Raw genomic sequence first — 22,898 nt, forward strand, 5'->3', positions numbered from 1 at the left:
TTGTGGTCGTAGTCTGGGTGCGGTCTTAATGCAAGAAGGCCATGTCATTGCTTACGAGAGCCGATTGTTCGCTAGGCCGGAGATGACACCACAGATTTATGAGAAAGAGCTTTTGGCGGTTATCCATGCTCTTACTTAGTGGTGGCATTACCTACTCGGAGCGGATTTTACTGTCTTTACAGACCATCAGAGTTTGCGCTACTTCCTGTCTCACAGAAGTAGCTTTTGGAAAAGCAGATGCGGTGGGCGAACATCTTGTCACAGTTTCACTTCCAGATTGTCCATGTGCAGGGACAAAAGAATGTGGTGGCAAATGCTTTGTCTCGGAAGCCGTTGGTTCTGGCTATTTCCGCGATACATCATAGGAGCTTCGAGGATATGGTCGATCAGTATGCCACAGATACAGATTTTGCAGATATTTTCACACGGATACGGGATGGGGAGACAGTAGAAGGATACTCCATTCGGGAAGGCTACTTGATGAGAAAAACCATGTTGTGCGTTACACAGCCGTTGAGGGAAAAGGTTATGACTGAATGCCAATCCACCTTTTACGGGTCACCGCGGCATTGCTACCACCATGAAGGGGGTAGAGAGATACTTCTTTTGGCCGAGACTCAAAAAGAATGTGGAAGAGTTTGTGCGTAGTTGCTTAGTATGCCAGAAGGTCAAGTTTGACAGGCATAAGGCACAGGGATTGTTACAACCTTTACCCATACCCACCCACCCCCGGGGAAAGTATTGCAATGGATTTCATTTTTGATCTCCCGAGAACACAGAATGGTCACGATGATTTTTCGATAACATGGCATGTCTGAGACGATTGTCTCCGACAGAGACCCCAGATTTATGAGTTTGTTTTGGAAGGCAATTTGGGAGAACACTGGCACGCAGTTGCAGTTCTCGTCATCGTTCCACTTGCAGACTGACAGGCAATTTGAGACAGCCAATTCAGTAGTTCTAGATTTATGATCAAAAGACTCAATGGGAAAAGTACTTAACTTTGGTGGAATTTGCCTACAATAACACGATACACTCTTCGACGGGGAAGGCGCCATTTGAGATTGTTGAAGGTACTGCGAAGGTTCCACCCTTCCTAAGCACGAAAGATAAGATATTCGAAGCGGATGAATATACGCGAGATTTGGATACGGCTTTTGCCAAGGTTCGCGAGACTTTGCAGAAGTCTCAAGAACGACAGAAAAAGGCAGCGGATCGCCATCGTCGCGACTTGAAATTGAAGGAGGATGATTGGGTGCTCTTACGTTTTGAGAAGGCACGCCTAAGAAAGAAAAAGGGAAAGGAGAGGCTTTTTCCAAAGCTTAGTATGCGATACTACGGACCTTTCCAGATCACTGAAAAGATAAATGATGTCTCCTTCCGATTGAAACTGCCAGATACTTGGAGGATTCACAATGCATTCCATGTAAGTCTTTTGAAACCTGTTAGGGTGATGTGCCTAATGATGGGGAGCCTAATGAGCAATCCGAAGTGGAAGAAAACGAGGAGATCCTTGTTCTTGAACATATTTTGGCACATAAGGATACGAAGAATAAAGGTAAAGTCCGAAGGTGGTTCTTGGTTAAGTTCAAGAACTATCCTGCATTTGATGCGAAGTGGATGGAGGAGGAGGACCTAGCAAATACTCCTCGGATTGTGAAACTTTACCTCGATGCTTTTGGTTTAGCATAGTCTACTCCAAACGGAACCCAAAATTCAGCTTGGCCGGAGATCTGGTACAGTGGGATGCACAAGAGGGGAGTCACTCCACTCCTTTGTCAACAGATGCCTTGATTTTGATACTAAAGTCACTGATGTCTCTTTGAGCTTCAAGGATACTGAGAGCTGACAGTATTCTGCTGGATGACTTTATGAGATGGAATTCCTGATTATGATATTGATTTGTTCTTGACTTCTTTTAAGTGCAGGAAGTGATAGACGAAATGACTGTAGCATTTTGGTCTGATTGATCTCGAATAGACATGGTCGCAATAGGGGTTCGACAATCGGACATCAATGAGGTCCCGATTGGACCTAGATGCGATTGCTAGCTACATTGCCGATAAATCATGGTCTAAGATCCGAATGAATGTTGAATCTCATGTGATGTCTTGTGAGGTCTTGTGATGTCTAGTGATGTCCTGTGATGTCGTGTGATGTGACTGTCGATTTGGTACATGTGCTAGATGTGTGTTCTAGTACGTAGGTACTAACAGTCAGTGTCTGCTAAGACAGTTTATGGCTTCTGTCGGTTTTGCAGGCGTAATCACGGTCGATTACAATGCTTTCAAGAGGGGGATATGTCACAAAGTGATGACATGGCTACCGATAGCAGAATCCTAATTTCTGCCAGAAACCCTAAAATTCCTGCAAACCCTAATTTCTGCCAAAATCCCTAATTTGCAGAAACCCCAATTTCTGGAAACCCTAACCCTAACTGCTGGCTGAAACCCTAAAGTGGCTGGAAACCCTAAAAGCAAGCGGCAAATGCCACGTGGCAGCAGCGTACGGATTTCCAGATTTTACGAAAGTGAAAAGCAGCCCCATGGGCGACGCAAATTGGCCAAGAGAGAGAGAGAAGAATGAATTGCTTTAATTTTACTCTTGAGAGAGAGAGAGAGAGAGAGAGAGAGAGAGAGAGAGAGAGAGAGAGAGAGAGGGAAAATGTCATAATAATCAATATCTAATTCTCCTAAATGATTTTCTCATATTAAACTGATCATTTAATGTGGGGAAGGCCAGGGGAGAAAAAGCTAGAATATTGGTTAAGCTAGCAGACCGGCCACAATAGGGATCCAAAGGAGGGAAAATAGGGATCCAAAGGGGGGGCCATCTGCAAAAGAGCCATGTGCAACAATGGGCTAAAAAGACCCTAAGGTTCAGCCCATTAAGACTTCCAAAATGCTAAGGTTCCAAAATTCAAAGGTTGTGTCCAAAGGTCAAACCTAGGGAAAATTGGATGCTTTGTGTGTGCCCTAAAAGTCTTTGCACATCCCTACATGGGAGGGGGCGAGCCCTAAAGGTAGGGGATGAGAGAGAAAGCCACACACACACACACAAGCTCCCTTTACACAAAGGGAATGAGGGACACATGTCAGCTCCCTAGGCCAGATGCCCACAAGGTGTGCCCAATTTCTATTGGATGACCCTTGAAGTGGACCAATGAGAATTAAGCTAGAGTAAATCCAGTTTAATTAATTTAAAAACATTTAATAAAAGAAACCAATGAGAATTAAGTCTCCTAGAAGACTATTGGGCAATCTCCCAAGGGGTCCAATGAGCATTCAGGAGCCCCATGGCTTGCCTGATTCCTATTGGCCAGGAGGCAAAGGGGTCCAATGAGAGTTTAGTTTAATTATTTAATTACCTAAAGCTCTCACAAAAGGGGAAAGGGGGACACATGTCAGAAGGCTATCACTTATGCTGCTTAATTGTAATTGGCTTGACTTGGGGAGGGCCAATGAGGCTTCAGCAAGAGCAATTAGCAAGAGGGCTCGCCCAAGAGAGAGAGAGGGGGCTGATTTTTGCAAGGAATTATCACACACACTCTCACACAAGCTCATGTGTGAAGAAAGAGAAGACTATCTCTTCCCAAGCTTTAATGGAGAACTCATCACCTACTCCAAGCTTGTGAGATAGAAGCCTACATCAACGCTCTCTTGGCATGTGGATGCAAATCCAACCAAGAGCCAAGCTTCAATGCATGCTCATCTCCTCTACCAAGCTAATTACTAAGCTAAGCTATGCTATATATGAGTGATTATGTGAGGAGATGTACATCTTTCTCGTAAGATACTCCTTTTTCCTCTCAATCTACTCTCATGCCCTGCTAGCTCTCACCATCTTCGAAGGTGTGTGAGGTCTTGGGTCTAAGAACGGGGATAATTCAAGTTGTGTTTGTTAAGTGTTTTGCTTAGTGCATGAAGTTTCCATCTTCATTGCACTAGCTAGTCTTGAAGGAACACAAAGAATTGTATTGTACAATGTCTCTCTTGATGGGAGAAACCATAATACAAAGCCTTTTGGAGGGGGGACCAGCTCCATGAAAATCCGGTCCTCAACTGTTGTCAATAGCTTAATTTCTCTCTCTTTTGAAAGTATTGTCGATGCTATCTAACTAGGTGTTATGTTTTTTGTTTGTCTCTCTACCCAAGCACTCTTGTAATTCTCATTAGGAATCTATTCTAATGAAATTCCCACTATGTTCATGCTAATTTCCGCTACACATAAGTTATTAGGCCATTAAATGTTACAGAAATTTTGCTTTGATTTTTGAAATCTTTTGGGGCTCTGCTTTTGGGCATCCCTTGTAATCTTTAAATACGCGGTGAGGGGCTCACTCTGGGGAGGACGCAGAGTCTGAGAGTGAAACCCTAACCGCTCTTTGTACTTTGACATTGATTTAATACATAAAGAAATACCGAAAGGGAGTCTTTGGGGCCAATACCTCTAGGCACGGAACTCCGCCGGTGCGGGCCAATGCAAATCTATTGTGATCTGTGAATTGTTTTGAAGTGGTTATTTGGTGCTGTTTCGCGATTGATTCTTGACTTGGAGTGTCCAAGTCTGTTACAGTGTGTGTGTGTGTGTGTGTGTGCGCGCGCGCGCTTTATTTGTGGGCCCCATCAGACGGGGTCCCATAAGAATCCTAATCCAACTTGTTATTTGGGCCACTTGACGAGGATCTGTAAGTTGGTAAGAACTTCTTCTTCTTCTTCTGCTTCTGCTAGGGTTTAGCCCCCTCGGTCGGGATCTACAAGTTGGCTAGGGTTAGGCTCGGGGAGTCCTAACCGTTAGGTCTTCAGTGCCTTGACACATCACCAATTTGTGACATCCCCCCTTCTTGAAAAAAGAGTAATTGTCCGCGATTACATATGCAAAACAACTCAAGTTCGCTCAAGAATATATGAGGGTCATTCCAAGGGTCATTCACTTCTATTGGAGCTCTTGGTATTCTGGCGTAGCAAAATTAGTCGTCACACCCAGACCGCGCTGATCTGTAACGGGTGTCTCAATGCACTAAACTAACATACCCAAGCATTCTCACCCAATTAGGAATATTCAATGGTTGGCACATCACAATGCAACACAAATACTTACATAGGCATGTTATAAGACGCAACAAACAGCGCCGCTGAGCACTCCTACTGTCACCAGCGTGTGACTACTATCTATCCTTTTTGTTGATTTCTTTCTTATTATCTATTTACTTTCACTTTTTGGAAACACCCCTCGGGAAATCTAACTGCCCTGCATTGCATAGCTAGTGTGGAACTGTCCAGAGGGAGTCCAGGCCTGAGGGCAAGAGAGCACTAAGGTTGGACAAGGACTATGGTTAGCCAAGTGGGGTCATTGACTAGCCAAAGTGGAATCCTTTGCTACAGAGGCTACATTTCAGTTCTGGATGTGGCCGTAGTGTACAAAGAGGGTCGGATGACCTAGAAAGATACAATGGCAGTATCTCCTAAAATTTAGGGAACTGCTATTTTGGGACTTGAAAATGTGTTGACGTCATTACCTCCGGAATGACAAGGGGAACATTTTCTTACTCTGCCGTGAAGTCAACTGGGCAACCGGTTGGGAGATTTTTAGGCGGCAACCCCGAAACAGGAAAATGCTTATAAATGTGCCAAGTGGCACCTTCTGGTGCACTTTCCTCATGCAAGAGAAGGGGGCGCTGAATTTTAAGCTGGGAGAGGCTCATTTTCAATTTTGTCACAGGTTAAGAGCTATTGAGTGCTTGCTTTCCCTCTTATGCACAATGCGGTGCCAGGAGTGATGCCCTGCACGCTACGCACTGCCCTCTCTCTCCCCTATGGCAGTATGTTATGCCCCACTAGTGGGCTTTTCATTTGACCAATGTACAGTTGTGTGGGTTCATGCACGATTGACGGGCAAGAGCCTCTTGCACAGGTACTGGATTAGCTAGCGGCTAATCCCCCGCAGGTACAGGTGATTCCGAGAGGTTTCACGCCCGAAATCTCGTCCGATTCAAAGGGCAAGTAGCCCTACAGGTGCGGGAGCTCGAGGACTTGCTACGGATGCGACCGGCACGTGAAACGGAGCCCGAAACAGTAAATTACAGCCTGCTGTGTATTTTTGCAGGTTTAGGGTTTTGGCCCTAAACGGACCCTAATACCCCCAGGAGGTTCGGGGATGCAAGGGGACCGCTGTACAGGCGATCTGGCGCATTTTCAGGGCTGAAAACAGAGAATTCAGCGTGCTGCAGATTCTCGCCAGGTTTTGCAAAGTGCCCGTATGCGTCGGGAAAGTCATTTAATGCGTGGGAATACTGACCGTGAAGGGTTATAGTACAGTTATGCTGCCGAAATCAGGCCAGAACAGTCAAAATTCAGCCAAGGTTGTGCGGGGCAGCTTGGAAAGAACCACAACGTTTATTCCCTCTATTAAACAATAAAGAAATACCGAAAGGGGCGCCTAAGTTAGGGGCTAATCTGGTGTCGGTCTTCTCATCCAGGTGCATTCTAGCATCTGTATCCCATTCCCCTCTCTTGTGTCACTATAGTGCAGGTATAATAGACGACTAATAATGGGTGAAAGCTAAATCAAGGTTTAAAGTAAAGTCTACCGCCCTTTTTGGATTAAACAGGCCGGTTTCATGGTTTCATCGACGGGACTAAATCACTTTTTCCCATAGAAGTGAGCCTTGGTCAGATTGGGCTTGAAGACACAGGGGATCATAGACCAGACACAGGGAATTGCAATTATGGCTGACAGACCAGATGATGTGACTGAAGAGGTTTCTTCTTCACAGGGTCAACAGACACATGAAGTGGGTGAGTCCTCAAGACCACCACAGACGGATGATGATATATTCAAGACCCAGTTGGCTACTGCTGTGGCTATGTCCACACAAGTAATGCAGAATCCGAAGTTTTTAGCCTTTCTGCAACCTTCTCTTCCGTCTCAACAAGTTGGCTCACTGGATCATATTCAAAAGCCTGTTAAGGCTCGAGCACAGGTGATTCATACTACACAGTCAATGGAAACACCTGTACACTTGACGGAGAACATGCAATCTCCACAACCTGTGCCTAAGGTGCAAGAACAGGTGGCTGAGATGCCAGTCTCTCAAGCTGTACCAATTCGGCCCGCCACCTTTCAGCAGCCTATAGCTGGTTCTAATGGGCAGGGAAGCAACCTACAGGCTATGCAACAGGTCTTCCCACCACTTTCAGTACACCCTGGCTATTTTGGAGGTGCATCGGTATTCCAGAGCATGGCTGGTCATGCACCTGGAAATCAGTTTTACACGCCAGGAACAGTGTTTGGGGGTGCTCAAACGATGATGCCTAACCCCATGTACAATGTCATGGGTATGCAACCAGGGTTTCAGAGCACTCAGGGCCAATTTGGGATGCCACAGGCAAATTTTGGTATGGCTGGAATTACAAATTAGCAGCCAAATATGGCATTTCCAAGTCAAGTTAATAGCGGCCAAGGAACACAGATGAACCCTAATAGTGTTCCCATGTTTCAGTCACTTCCATATGACAATTTAACGCCGTTGGAGAGGCCAACTCCGTACAAAGAAGGTGGCAAAGGTGTGACTTTCACGACCTTTACAGGGTTTGATGACAGGAAGAAGGCTCTCTCAATCCTCCAGCAGTTTGACAAGGCCTATGTAGGGGGAAACTTTACAGAGGCTTCAAAGGTCCGCAAGGCAGCCACTTTCTTGACTGGGAATGCGGGACAATGGTGGACAACTTTATTGCTTCAAGGGCAAGCTCCGTCCACATGGATTTACTTCAAGCAGATTTTTGCAGCAGCATGGTTATCTGATGACTTTGAAGCAGATGTCATGACAGAATGGCACCAGCTTAATGCTGCTACTTGCAAGAATCTGGATGATTACAATCGAAAGTTTTGGAAAGCTCTACTTCCAGTAACTTCCTATAGGCTTGTGCCATTGACAGAACAGATTGAAAAATACTGTTGTGCCCTACCCAAAGGATTGAGAAAATACTGTACGAAGACCAAAGTCACTACTTTGACGCAGCTCATCGAGGTAGCAAACACTGGCAATGGTTTGCTCAAGGGAGAGGATTGTGAATTCAATACTGGCATCAAGGAAGGATCAGCCAAGAAAAATTCAGCGAAGAAGTATGTTTCCAAGGAGGTTCCTAAAGTGACTCAAGAGCCAGCCAACGCAAGGAAAGGCAAAGCTTCGGCTGAATCAGAAAAGGGACCAGCGAAGAAATGGAAAAGATGTTTTCCTCGCAAGTCTGAAGAGCAAAAGAAGGTCCTGAGGACAGAGAACAAATGCTTTATTTGTGAGCAGCCTGGCCACATTGCTTACAATTGTCCTACAAAGAAAAGGCCAGCTGATTCTGAAGACAAGGAGGACAGGAAAGAAACCCATGGCTGGTCTAGTGCCAGATATGGTGGGCGACAAGCCAAATTCAGATGCAAGTGAGCTTTGTAGAGCATGGGGAAAGGTCAGGGATCAAACAGTGCTTAACTTTTTTGATCCAGGTGCCAAAGCCAACTTCATTTCCCCAGAATTGGCTTCAAAGTTGGGAATCAGACCTGAAGAGATGGGGTATACAACAGAAGCAGGTTTGGCATGTCCTGGCCATACACAGGCTGTGACACCCATCATTGGAAAGTTGCGCCTACATATCCAGTCCTATGTAGATGTTGAAGAATTTTACATCATGCCACTGGACGGATGTGATGTGTTGCTAGGTATTCCTTGGTTGTTTCGTGTACAGGGAATCATGGATGCCTACAATAAAAACATCACTGTACAGAGCAGGGGAAAGACTCACATTCTGGATGTAAAGCTTAAAGGGGAGTCTATTCCCACTGTATCAACTTCTGCTATTACTTCTGTAATGAAAAAGCATCTTTCTGCGTACTTGGTTTTTGCACGTGAAGTGTCAGATTGTGATGAATCAAATTTATCTATGCTAGATAAAGAAAGGTCAATGTTTTTACAACAGTATAGTGACTCCTTTTCCGATTCATTACCATCTCAATTACCGCCAGAGAGACCCGAGGACCATGCGATAGATTTGGTGCCAGGCAGTAGCCCACCAAATAAGCCTCCGTACAGGGTTAGTGCGGCTCAGCAGAAAGAGATAATGGGCCAAGTACAGGAGCTGTTAGAAAAGGGACTGATTCAACCCAGTTCATCTCCATTCTGTTCTCCAGTGTTGTTGGTGCAGAAAAAGGATGGCTCATGGCGTATGTGCATCGACTACCGTGCACTGAACAAGAATACCATCAAGAATAGGTTCCCTATACCGAGAATTGATGATATTATGGACAAATTAGAAGGAGCAGCTATGTTTAGCAGGATAGATCTAAAGAGTGGGTACCATCAGATCCGCATTAGATCAGAGGATGTGCACAAGACTGCTTTTAGAACAACGTTTGGCCTTTACGAATTTTTAGTGATGCCCTTTGGTCTCACAAATGCTCCTGCTACGTTCAATAGGATGATGGACAGAATTTTCCGTCCACACCAGCAGTTTGTTGGTACATTCTTTGATGATATGATAGTCTACTCAAAGAATGAAGAGGAGCATAGGCATCACTTGGCCATTGTGTTCAAAGAGCTACGCAGTCATAGGTTGCTCATCAATGCAAAGAAAAGTGAGTTTTTTCTGGAAGAGATTCACTTTCTGGGACACATTGTCTCAAAGGATGGTGTCAGAACGGATCTTGCAAAAGTTGAAGCGATCAATTCATGGCCAAATTTGAAGACGGTGCACGATGTCCGAAGTTTCTTGGGACTATGCTCCTATTACAGAAGGTTTATCCGAAATTTCACTGAGATTGCTTCACCTTTACATGCTCTTCAAAAGAAGGCAGTCACCTTTAGATGGACACAGAAAGAGATTTCAGCTTTTAATCTCTTAAAGGAAAAGATGACTTCAGATCCAGTCATTGTGTTGCCAGATCTTAGGAAGTCATTTGTGGTCCAGTGTGATGCCTGTGGTAGTAGCATTGGTGCAGTGCTAATGCAAGATGGCAGGGTAGTAGCCTATGAGAGCAGAATTTTGCAAGGGCCAGAGATGACCATGCAGGTCTATGAGAAAGAGTTACTCGCTGTGATTCATGCGCTCTTAAGTTGGAAACACTACCTGCTAGGTGCAGATTTCGTTGTCCAAACGGACCATCAGACCTTGCGATACTTCTTGACACAAACAAAGTTATCTGAGAAGCATATGCGATGGGCAAATATCTTGTCCATGTTCCATTTTCAGATTGTGCATGTGTAAGGCAAGAAGAACGTTGTGGCTGATGCCTTGTCAAGGAAGCCACAAATTTCAGCTGTGTCAATTCCTTATCATCATGAACTTGATGATATGAGAGAACAGTATGCAAATGATGAAGATTTTGCAAGGGTCTTCGAGCAGCTAATGGATGGACAACGTCATGAACACTATCTTCTTAAAGACAGGTTCATGATGATGCATGGCAGATTGTGTGTCACAAAGCCATTGCGACGCAAAGTTATGGAAGAGAGTCATGTCCCACCGTATGCAGGGCATCGTGGTATCGATGCTACAGTTAAAGCGGTTGAGACATTCTTCTACTGGCCTACATTGAGAAGAGATGTGGATGCCTTTGTGCGAGAATGCCTAATATGCCAAAAGGTCAAGTTTGACAGGCAAAAGGCACCAGGGTTATTGCAACCACTACCTATTCCAGATAAACCATGGGAAAGTATTGCTATGGATTTTATCTTTGATCTTCCGAGAACGCAGACAGGAAACGATGGTATTTGGACCATTATTTGCAGATTCAGCAAACAGGCTCATTTTATTCCTGTCAGGAAGAAGATAAAGCCAGATCAGATGGCACGCTTGTTTATGAGCAATATTTTTAAGTATCATGGCATGCCACAGTCGATTGTTAGCGACCGTGATCCACGCATGACAAGTTTGTTCTGGAGAGGCTTGTTTGAGAATATGGGCATTCAGAAGAGGCAAATTCTACTGTCCTAGATCTGCTGAAGTGTTATGTGTCAGAGCATAAAGGAAAGTGGGAGCAGTATTTGCCATTGGTGGAGTATGCATACAATAATACAATGCATTCATCAACTGGCAAGGCACCTTTTGAGATAGTTGAAGGTGGCAAGAAAGTTCCTCCCATACTGCATACAAAGGATAAGATATTTGAAGCAGATAAGTATGTTCAGGACATGGATGAAATGTACAAGAAGGTCAAAGTGGCCTTAGAAAAGACTCAGGCAAAGCAAAAGAAAGCGGCTGATCGTCACCGTCATGAAGTGGTATATTCACTTGGTGATTGGGTGCTTTTACGCTTTGAAAAGGCAAGGTTAAAGAAGATGAAGGGCAAGGAAAGACTGTTTCCAAAGCTCAGCATGCGTTACTATGGGCCTTTTTAAGTATGCGACATAATCAGCGATGTTGCATATAGGCTGAAATTGCCTGACAGTTGGAAGATTCACAATGCGTTTCATGTGAGTCTTCTCAGACCCTATGTGGGTGATGTGCCAGAAGATATGCCAACTGAAGATCAGCCGGAAGTCGAGGAACTTGACGAGATCTTGGTCCCTGAACAGATTTTGGCACGCAAAGAAAGGAAAGTGAAAGGCAAGGTTGCTAGGCGTTACTTAGTAAAGTTCAGAAACTATCCACCAATGGATGCTAAGTGGATGGAAGAAGGTGAACTTGCAGAGTCACCAACTGTGTTATCAATTTACCTTGAAGCCTTCGATTTGCAACCTACCTTGACCCCTTGAGTTTCAGAGCTACATGGATTGTCAGTGTGACAATGGCTTCTGAAACAAATGATGTACATGGTATTTAAAGTGAGCTCAAATGAAATACCTGTTACATGAATGTTAGAGCTGTACAGATTGTCAGTTTGGCAATTGCTCTTATGGAATGTCCAAAAGTTTGGTTAGTGCTATAGAGGTGAGTATTTCTTGTCAGTTTGTCAAGAATACAGTAATTGCTTCTATTAAAGAGTACATGTGTAACTGCATTCTTAAACTGTCGGTTTGGGTATGCTCGAAAGTGTTACAGGATCCAACGTGTACTATAAGACAGTAGCAAAATGTGCAGCTACCATTTTGTCATTGGAAAGTTAGTGACTCAAAGCAATGGCAGAGTGCGAAGCTACCACTATGTCATTGGGACAAGGTTCACACGCAGGCAATACATGTGTCGACAAGGTGTTAAATACACAAGGGTTGACAATGAGCATGTATGTGTCGTACATGTGTCGACAGGTGTTGAATACATCAGTGTTGACTGTGAGCATGTACGACATAGATGCAAACGAGGACGTTTGAGATTTCAAGAGGGGGGTATGTCACCAGCGTGTGACTACTATCTATCCTTTTTGTTGATTCCTTTCTTATTATCTATTTACTTTCACTTTTTGGAAACACCCCTCGGGAAATCTAACTGCCCTGCATTGCATAGCTAGTGTGGAACTGTCCAGAGGAAGTCCAGGCCTGAGGGCAAGAGAGCACTAAGGTTGGACAAGGACAATGGTTAGCCAAGTGGGGTCATTGACTAGCCAAAGTGGAATCCTTTGCTACAGAGGCTACATTTTAGTTCTGGATGTGGCCGCAGTGTACAAAGAGGGTCAGATGACCTAGAAAGATACAATGGCAGTATCTCCTAAAATTTAGGGAACTGCTATTTTGGGACTTGAAAATGTGTTGGCGTCATTACCTCCGGAATGACAAGGGGAACATTTTCTTACTCTGCCGTGAAGTCAACTGGGCAACTGGTTGGGAGATTTTTAGGCGGCAACCCCGAAACAGGAAAATGCTTATAAATGTGCCAAGTGGCACCTTCTGGTGCACTTTCCTCATGCAAGAGAAGGGGGCGCTGAATTTTAAGCTGGGAGAGGCTCATTTTCAGTTTTGTCACAGGTTAAGAGCTATGGAGTGCTTGCTTTCCCTCTTATGCACAGTGCGGTGCCAGGAGTGATGCCCTGCACGCTACGCACTGCCCTCTCTCTCCCCTATGGCAGTATGTTATGCCCCACTAGTGGGCTTTTCATTTGACCAATGTACAGTTGTGTGGGTTCATGCGCGATTGCCGAGGCAAGAGCCTCTTGCACAGGTACTGGATTAGCTAGCGGCTAATTCCCCGCAGGTACAGGTGATTCCGAGAGGTTTCACACCCGAAATCTCGTCCGATTCAAAGGGCAAGTAGCCCTACAGGTGCGGGAGCTCGAGGACTTACTACGGATGCGACCAGCACGTGAAACGGAGCCCGAAACAGTAAATTACAGCCTGCTGTGTATTTTTGCAGGTTTAGGGTTTTGGCCCTAAACGGACCCTAATACCCCCAGGAGGTTCGGGGATGCAAGGGGACCGCTGTACAGGCGATCTGGCGCATTTTCAGAGCTGAAAACAGAGAATTCAGCGTGCTGCAGATTCTCGCCAGGTTTTGCAAAGTGCCCGTATGCGTCGGGAAAGTCATTTAATGCGTGGGAATACTGACCGTGAAGGGTTCTAGTACAATTATGCTGCCGAAATCAGGCCAGAACAGCCAAAATTCAGCCAAGGTTGTGCGGGGCAGCTTGGAAAGAACCACAGCGTTTATTCCCTCTTTTAAACAATAAAGAAATACCGAAAGGGGCGCCTAAGTTAGGGGCCAATCTGGTGTCGGTCTTCTCATACAGGTGCATTCTAGCATCTGTATCCCATTCCCCTCTCTTGTGTCACTATAGCACAGGTATAATAGACGACTAATAATGGGTGAAAGCTAAATCAAGGTTTAAAGTAAAGTCTACCGCCCTTTTTGGATTAAACAGGCCGGTTTCACCTACCAAACAGACGATCTCAAGCATGAAACTACTCAACAACTACCTCCTCACTCCCCCCGCAAATAACATAAAAAGGTTCGGGCCATGAGCTTAGAGAACTGATACAACCAAACGCTCCCCAGACACCCAGTCTACATCGCTTGGAGGGTCCAGCATATGAACACTCCTCCCAGAAGTAAATTACAAACTATTGAAACAAGCATCAAAACCAAAATCAAACAAACTCAAATCGGCACCAAGACAAGTTTAAAACAGATAGCATCCATTTCAAACACATTCCAAACATTACTTTCTCAAACACAGTCCAAAAAGTATCTAAATACAAATCAATTAGAAAATTCTTTCAGGGTTTTGTTCGTGCAGTGAACTTTGAGGACGACTGGCTTGTCCTTTTGTATCAAAGTGAATGTACAGTTCTCGATCTGGAGTATCGCATCATTCTTGTCATGCTAAGGCATGCCCAAGAGAGCGTCGCAATTGCCCAACTTCATGATGTGAAAATATGCTTTTCCATGGTATCCTTAGATGGTTACTGGTGGAAGAGTACCAATGAGAGGTACCACCTTCTGAGTTTGCCCAATGGCTAGCTCGGCTTCAAGTTCTCCACCTTGTGAATCATTGTCAAAATCCATCTGCTTGAGGAAGTCACGATGGATGAAATTCTCTGTAGCTCCCGGGTCCAAAAATGAGGGCTTTCAAGCGGTTGATTTTTCCATAAGCTCCGCACAATTCATTAGAAATTTTGAACTTAATGCCATAAATATAAGGTACATGTCCATTTGCAAGTCTAGCTCTATTAGCCGGAGGTGGTCTAGTCAGCTCTCGGAATGAGAGGGTGCTCTCGAAGCGGGAAGGTGCTCTAAGGATGTATCTATTCTTTGAGGACATGACATGTAATTATGCCTTGTCTGAACATATTCAAAGCATCGGCCTTCTTGTAATAGGGTTTCTCGTTGAGGCTGTGTCCACTGTCAACAAGGCCTTTGAGGTTGACTTTCACGAGATTCTCGGGGGTTTGTTCGTTATGGCCGAGATTTCTCATTATTTGCCGGGGGCTCTTGTGTCATAAACTCCAAGCTTTCCTTTCATAAGCTATATCCGACCGTAGCATGGTCCATAAGCTCTTGCATTGTCGATACCTATTTGGAAAGACAATACTCCTATAATGGTGATGGCAGTCCAATTGTATATTGCTCACATTGGTCCACCAAGGAAATCAACTTGAAGACACCCGATGGTAGACGTCGAGAAACTTTTGGTTGTGGTCATCCATGGTCTCCGTGGTAAGCATTTTCAAGTTTCCCCATTCTGACAAATCTGGACTTCGAACAAGGAGGTCATATAACTTCGTGCAAAAATAGTCTTAAAAGCTTGCCAAGTCCTTGAAGCAAGCGGTTGTGTAGCAATTGAACTCCACCATTGCATGGCATTATCTTTGAGAAATCGTGCAGCTCGAGATTTTTGATTCCTCAGTGTAGTTCCCCAAAGCACATATATTGTCGAATTGATGGAGAAATGTAAGGCTTTCTTCCGATCTTTCGCTCTAGAAAAAGTGAAAAATTTTACTAGCATTCCATCATCCTTGAAATTTTGGTTGGTTAGGTGCAAACCCCGGATATGGATAGTAGGGATATCCTTACGAGCTCCAACCAGGCAAGTGGCAATGGGGGTGGAGGTTGTGGCAACAACGATGGTAGAGGTGAATGCATTGGGGATCAAGGTCAGATGGCTATACCATGGTCCTCAAATTGGAACGGAGTGTTGAGTAGGTTGTCGGTTGGAGTAGGTTGTCAGTTGGAGGCTCTTGTACTTTCTGGTGCCAAAGGAGGTGGTACCACCTGGGGCATCAAAGGGGGTAGCATGTAATTCAGGAACTGTTGAAAAATTTGCAGCATTGGGAGATTCTGTTGAGGATGCCACGAAAGTATGTTGAGAAGCTCATCAAGAAGAAACTGCAGGTACTCTTTCGAATCCAAAATCGCCATGGTGCTCTGTTTGTTCTTAGTAGGACCGGTATGCTTTCAGAAAAGCACACGATTGGAGCTCTGATAATACTATAACGGGAAGGCACCGCGCCAACGGAAAAGAACACATTGAACAGACTTTGGATGCTTCAAAACAACTGAACAGCAAGAGAAACACTGCACACAAGACACGGAGTGGCTGATTTCCACCCCAAGAGAACATTGGCCCCAAATGATGGTGCCTCTTTTGGTATTTCTTTATATTGCTTCAACACGGTACAACACATGTGGCTCTTCTCTGCATCTGCACGCAGTAGAATGCCAGAAAGAGTGCCCACAGTTCATATTTTAAGGCCCCAGGCCATCTAAAAGTAGTATAGATGAAAAGCATCAAGCCCAAAAAGCACCTCGCCCAAAAGCTAGCGCCCAAAAGCTACCAGCGCAATTCGTGGAAGTCAGTACAGCCTACCGCGACATTAGTCAGCGCAAAACATCGACATTCATATAGCCGTCACATCATCAGGTTTTTACGCAAGTCATTTTGTGTGTGTTAGTGCTTTATTTTTGGGGCACATCGGACGGGGTCCCATAAGTTAGCTAAGTGTTGGGATTATTTATCCTAACCCAACTTGTTATTTGGGCCACTCGGCAAGGATCTGTAGGTTGGTAAAGACTTCTTCTTCTTCTACTGCTTCTTCTTCTAGGGTTTAGCTGGGATCTGCAGTGGCTTGACACATCAACAGTTTGTGACAAGTGGCCCAAACCCTAGCAAAAGCAAAAGAAGAAGTCCTCACCAACTTATAGATCCTCGCCAAGTTGCCCATTATTAAAATGGGTTAGGATAAAAGTAGACCGTTGCTGACGTGGCATCCCGCATTTTACGAAAACATGCTGACGTGGCCCTGATGTACGGACTGTTGTTGAGGGCACTAGCTTTTGGGGACCAGATGCTTTCAGAACTTGATTCTTTTCATGTAAACTACTTTTGGATGGCCAAGAGCCTTTTAATATGCACAAGGGCTCACTATCCGGCGTTCTACGCACGGGAGATGCCGAGCAGAGCCTCAAGTGTTGTACCTTGTTGAAGCAATATAGAGAAATACCAAAAAGGGTGCCATAGTTTGGGGCTAGTACACTCTGGGGGTGGAACTATGCCACTTTGTGTCTCGTGTGAAGTGTCTCTCTTTCTGTTAAGTTGTTTTGAAGAATCTAAAGTCGGTTCAGTCTGTTATTTTCCATTGGCACGTCGTGCCATCCCTTTACAGATCTCCAAGAAGATAATTACATGCAACAACCTGAAGGTTTTGAAGTGCCAAGCAGAGAAGAATTGGTGTGTAAGCTTAGAAAAGCACTTTATGGCTTGAGGCAAGGGCCCAAGCAATGGTATCAAAAGTTTGATACATTTATACAATCACATGGTTATGAGAGGAGTCAAGAGGATCATTGCTTGTACACAGAGAATCTCAGTGATGGATCATTGATACTTCTCCTTTTATACATCGATGACATGCTTATAGCCAAAAAGTCCACTTACGAGATTGCCAATTTGAAGCAAAGTTGAGTCAGAACTTTGCTATGAAGGATTTGGGACAAGCTAGTCACTTTCTTGATTTGTGTATCAAGCGTGACAGGTCTAAGAGGATTCTCGAGCTATCACAAGAATCATACATTCAAAAGGTCTTGCATTGTAGGGAGGAAGGCATTGAATACTCCAATGTCGGCATATGTGAAACTAAGCAAAGATGATTCTCCTAAGTCAGATGCTGAGAAAGCAAGATGGCAAAGATACCATATTCCTCATCTATGGGAAATCTTGGGGCACTCTTGTGTATGCGATGATGGCAGAGAGGCCGGCCATTGCATTTGCAATGAGAGTGGTAAGTCGATACATGGTGAATCTTGGCAATAAACATCAGAAGCAGCGAAGTATATCCTCAGCTACTTGAAAATTACAATAAGCAAGTGCTTATGCTTCAGTAACAGTGATGTATCCATTGTTGGATATGTGGATGCGGATTATGAAGGGAATGTAGACAACAGGAGGTCTACATCTGGCTATGTCTTCATATTTGCTCAAGAAGTTACTGACCATGTCTGCAAAATTGCACATCCTCTTCCACTACAGAGGCTGAATATGTTGCAACGTCAGATGCCACCAAGGAAGCATTATGGTTGGCACCTTTAGTGGGAGACTTGGACCAAAGTCAACACACTTGAGTACTACATTGTGATAGTCAAGTGCCATTGCTTTAGGAAGGAATCCCATACACATTGATGTGAGATCACTTCATTCGAGAAGTTTCGACAAATAAGCGGATAGAGCTCATCAAGGTTCACACCGACAACAACCCTTTGGATGCTCTTACGAAGAGCTTAGCTTTAGCGTGGTTTGCACATTGCATCATGTAACGGGAGGGCACCACATGCCAACGGAAAAGAACAGATGGAAATTTCTCAATATTTTTACCTTGGATATTCTAACCCGGCATGCTTGGCTCAAATTTAAAGGCCCTAGGCCCAAAAGCAGTTACATGAAAAGCATCAAGTGAAAAAGATCTAGTCCAAAAGCATTGAGCCCAAAGCTGCCAGCGCGAAAATCTGTACGATTGCCACGTCACCAGCTGTCAGCCCAAAATGTGGGCTGTCGTACAGTCTACCATGTGGCATGTGAGCGTAAAACGCCAAGGCATCCATACAGTTATTTCCATGTCATCAATTCTCCACACAATGATTTTTGAGTGTGTGTGTGTGTGTGGATATTACTTTATTTTAGGATTAGGTCCTAGGAACTTTGGGCCCCATCAGATGGGGTCCCATAAGTTGGTAAAAAACTCTTTTATTGATTTGCCCCACTCGGTGAGGAACTGCAAGTTGGTGAGTACTTCTGATTCTTCTACTTCTTCTAGGGTTTAGGTTGGATCTGCAAGTCGGCTCAGGTCTTTAATGGCTTGACACGTCAATAGTTTGTGACATCCCCCCTTCTCGTCCGCGATAACAGTATATCTACAAAACAACTCAAGTTAACTCAAAAATATCCGAGGGTCATTCAAATTTCTCATTCCATATCAAAGCTCTCGATATTCCGGTGTAGCAAAATTAGCCATCACACCCAGACCGCGTTGATCTGTAATGGATGTCTCGATGCACTAAAATTACATACCCAAGCAATCTCACCCAATTAGGAATATTCAGTGGTTGGCACATCACAATGCAGCACAAATGCTCACATATGCAAGTTACAAGACACTACGAACAAGGCCATTGAGCAATCCTCCGAGACAAACGATCTGCGGTCAACAACTACCTCATCACTCCCCCTACAAATAACCTAAAAAGGTCCAAGCATGAGCTCAGAGGATTGATACAACCAAACACTCCCCAAACTGCAACCTGTGTCATGTGGAGGGTTCAAGCATACAACTAAACGCTCCCCAAACGTCTATGTTGTTCAAAGGTTTTCCAATGAAACGCTAGACAACCCGTCTGCGTCATTCCGAGGTTTTAAAGCATACAATGAAACGCTCCCCAGGCATCTCGTCTGAGTCGTTCCCAGGTTCAAACATTATCAAGCAGCATTTCTCACTAGTCCACCCAGAGTAAATCACCAATCATTGAAACTTGTATTAAAACCAGAGTCAAACAATTCAAATCGCCACCAAAACATGTTTAAAACGGATAGAGTCCATTTCAAAAGAATTTAAACAAGATCACCAAACAATTTTTCGAACAGGTTATCAAAAATTCAAAAAAACTGCTAAAAATCAAACTCGAAAAACATTCTCAACGTCAATCTAGCTTAAAAAGATGACTAGCTTTCCATTCTAAGACCTGTACCAAAAATTAGGGTTAGGTTTCTTCCAGAAGTTCGTAACCGACCGCAGCATGGTCCATAAGCTCTTGAATGGTCGAAACTAGTTTGGTCTGACAGTGTTCCGGTGGTAGTAGTCCCAAGATATAGCAATCACGCTGGGCCTCCAAGGGTATTAGTTCAAGAAAAGACATTGGATGAGAGATATCCAATAATTCCAAGTTATAATCTGCTAGGGTTTCTGTGGCAAGCATTTCAGGAAACCCCACTCTGCCGAAAGCTGCACTCTGAAGAACGATGTCAATTGTCATGTAACTTCAGGCAAAAAATTTCGTGAAAGCTTGCCAAGTCCTTGGAGTGTGTGGCTTGGTAGCTATAGATATCCACCACTGCATGGCACTACCTCTGAGAAAAGCGGTGGCTCGCAAGATCTTTGATTATTCTGAGAAATTCCCCATGGCATATATATTGTGAAAATGTTACAGAAACTATAAAGCTTTTCTTGAATTTTTATTTTCCAAAAAGCGACAAAACTTTCTTGTGATATTTGGAAGCACCATCTTGCTCTATCTGCTCTTTGGTAGGACCAGTTTGCTTTCAGAAAAGCACACGACTGGACCTTTGATACCACTATAACAGGAGGGCACCATGTGCCAAAGGAAAAGAACACACCAGACGAACGTTTAGCACTTCAAATAACACTGAATTGAAAGAGATGCGGGACACATGAGACGCGGAGGGGCAGAGTTCCACCGCAAGAGAGCGCTAGCCCCAAACCCTAGTGCCCCTTTCAGTATTCTTTATATTGCTTCAACTCAGTACAACGCCGATACTCTGTCCTCTGCACTTCCGTGCGGAAACGTGCCAGAGAATGGGCTCTTGGCACAAATTTAAAGGCCCTAGGCCCAAAAGCAATTACATGAAAAGCATCAAGTAAAAGCATCTTGTCCAAAAGCATTGAGCCCAAAAGCTGCTAGTGCGGAAATCCACAAAGCTGCCACGTCACCAACTGTCAGCGCAAAAAACGGGCTACTGTATAATCTGTCACGTGGCATGTTAGCACAAAACGCGGGGCGTCCGTACGGTTATTGCCACGTCATCAATTCTCCACGCAATGATTTTTGAGTGTGTGTGTGTATGTGGGTACTGCTTTATTTTAGAATTAGGTCCTAGGAACTTTGGGCCCCATCGGATGGGGTTCCATAAGTTGGTAAAAACCTCTTTTATTAATTTGCCCCACTTGGTGAGGGTCTACAAGTAGGTGAGAACTTCTGATTCTACTGCTTCTTCTAGGGTTTAGGCCCCTCGGCCAGGATCTGCAAGTGGGCTTAGGTCTTCAGGGGCTTGACACGTCAACAGTTTGTGACACATCGACTCGATGGGTATTGGGTGAAGCCACTATCATGCTTCACTTCTGTATAGGTTCTGTACATTTCCTTTGTTTTGGTCACTTAGGGCCTCATTGGCCTTTGATTGGGAGGTTGTTGGGGTAAAGGCCACTCTCGCTAGACATTTACCTATAGCCTACTAACACACCCAACTTGCCCACACACGCTTTCCTCCCGCACATCCAATCGTTTCATGAAGCTCTAATACCATTGTAACGCATGTGAGGAACAGTGTTGCCAAGAAACGCGTTTCTTCACTCATGAAATGTATGAAACGTTTCTGTATGAGTTTGGATGTTCCAAAGGTAAAGTCAAGGTTCATGTTACATGTAAACCTTGAAGCCTCTTGTTCTTTGTTTCGGTCATGAAATCCTCAATGTCCTGAATGTAGCTTCTGTCTACTTCTAATTTTGAAAGTTAGTCATATTCTCCCTCTTTTTCATGTCTAATTGTAAGGTAATGCTTAAAACATAGATCTCAGCTTATATCACTTAAACTTACGTACATTTCTTTAGTTTGCACGAAACTTCTGTTTTGGCGTTTCTTTCTCGGGCGAAACCGTTTCGAAACTTCTGAAACTCGTTTCAAGCAAAACGTTTCGAAACTCCGTAGCACCTATGGTGAGGAAGCATGAGAAAATAGAGAGACAAAGATGGGAAAGGGGGCTGATCATAACCACCATCAGCAGACGACAGCCAATAGTCATATACAACTTAGAATGTGTCCCTAGCCTCCCATGTGCCCTGACTATATGGGGATTAGAGGTGGAGGTTGGGAAAAACAACTCAGCACCGCCTTGAAAATAAAAAGGTCACACTGGCCATTGGAAATAAAACGGACGGCCGACCCAAAAGGCAACCAGACAAAGTTGCACCCTAAATAACAATCTCTTTATTTGTGCGTTAAACCTAACTTCAACATTTGCAGTCTCTAAGAAACTTTCATGCCTCAAACAAGTTGATGCCCAAAGATGATTGAAGAGGTATCAGTGTTTCTCGACCTCGTCAACTGCCGTGCAAAAGGGTGAAGTTCAAGCTCCATGCCTTCCGAGCTAGACCTCCCTTCTCAGCATGGAAGTCTCAACGCATCATCATACGAACCACTTAAAGGCATTGTCCACATCGAAAGCTGGATATAGCGGGAAAGAACCCCACCACCGGAACAAGTTCGGGACTGTCAAAACCAATACTTGTCTACCACAGAGTTCAATGTAGCCTAAAACCGATTGCGCTAGACTGAAGCGGTTTGAAGAACTTACCGATAACCGTGTTGTCCATCTTAAGAACAGAGAGCTTCATGGCACTGCCCAACTCCACGCTAATGAGCGTTTCAATGTCTGCGAGGGTGGCATTTTTTGGAACATCAGCAAGGATGGGGTCTTCAAGAAGCGTCGCCAAAATTGGCTCCAATCGAGCTGCCTTGTTGTACTCCCGCACGCTCCCACTACCAGATGACCCCATGCAGCGTAGTCTGTCCAAGTTGTCAAACTCCCTCTTTAGCTGAAATTACGAAATTATTGTTCTTATGGCCTTTACACACCTGGCAGCCAACTGTCAAAAGGAGGTTGCACGTGCGAAATCAGGGGCACCCAAGATTTTGGACAGTTGAGACCAGCGTTGGGTGAGGTAGAACCATGGTCCCCGAGTTGAAAAAATGGCAACCCACCAGTCAGCCTGCCCTGATTTTGTGCTGTTGTTTGTGCAAAGATTCATATTAAGGTTGTTTGGGCAAGGCGGTGTGTAAGACACGCTGCTCACACCCAAAATGAACGGGCACGCGATGGGCAATGTCTAAAGGCCCTTAATAATTTTTGCATGTTATTTTTTGGCTTTGGTTGCGATTTGGGTGCAATTGTGGACCATGAGATATAGCTTGCTAAAAAAAATTAAAAGGTATCCCTAATAATGGCCTTAAAAATTTGAAAGGTATTTCTAATTCAAAGATTCCCTC

The 22,898-nt window shown here is 44.4% G+C and overlaps 1 protein-coding gene across 3 annotated transcripts in view; it reads right to left on the reverse strand.

The window, feature by feature from the left end:
• LOC147448327 (U11/U12 small nuclear ribonucleoprotein 25 kDa protein-like) overlaps nt 1-22,635 on the reverse strand; it is a 102,393-nt gene extending 79,758 nt beyond the window's left edge. For all 3 annotated transcript variants that reach the window (XR_015189749.1, XR_015189748.1, XM_086524549.1), the window contains exons 1-2: nt 22,488-22,635; nt 22,207-22,418 (exon numbers count right to left, since the gene is read on the reverse strand). Coding sequence is in view for 1 of the 3 variants with exons in the window: in XM_086524549.1 (XP_086380675.1) it covers nt 22,207-22,408 (202 nt within the window). In the remaining 2 variants the exon portion in view is untranslated. The remainder of the gene's footprint in view (nt 1-22,206; nt 22,419-22,487) is intronic.
• Nucleotides 22,636-22,898: the final 263 nt, after the last annotated feature.

This window comes from Adiantum capillus-veneris, chromosome 11, assembly GCF_014529385.1.
Source record: "Adiantum capillus-veneris isolate H3 chromosome 11, ASM1452938v2, whole genome shotgun sequence".
NCBI classification, from domain to species: domain Eukaryota; kingdom Viridiplantae; phylum Streptophyta; class Polypodiopsida; order Polypodiales; family Pteridaceae; genus Adiantum; species Adiantum capillus-veneris.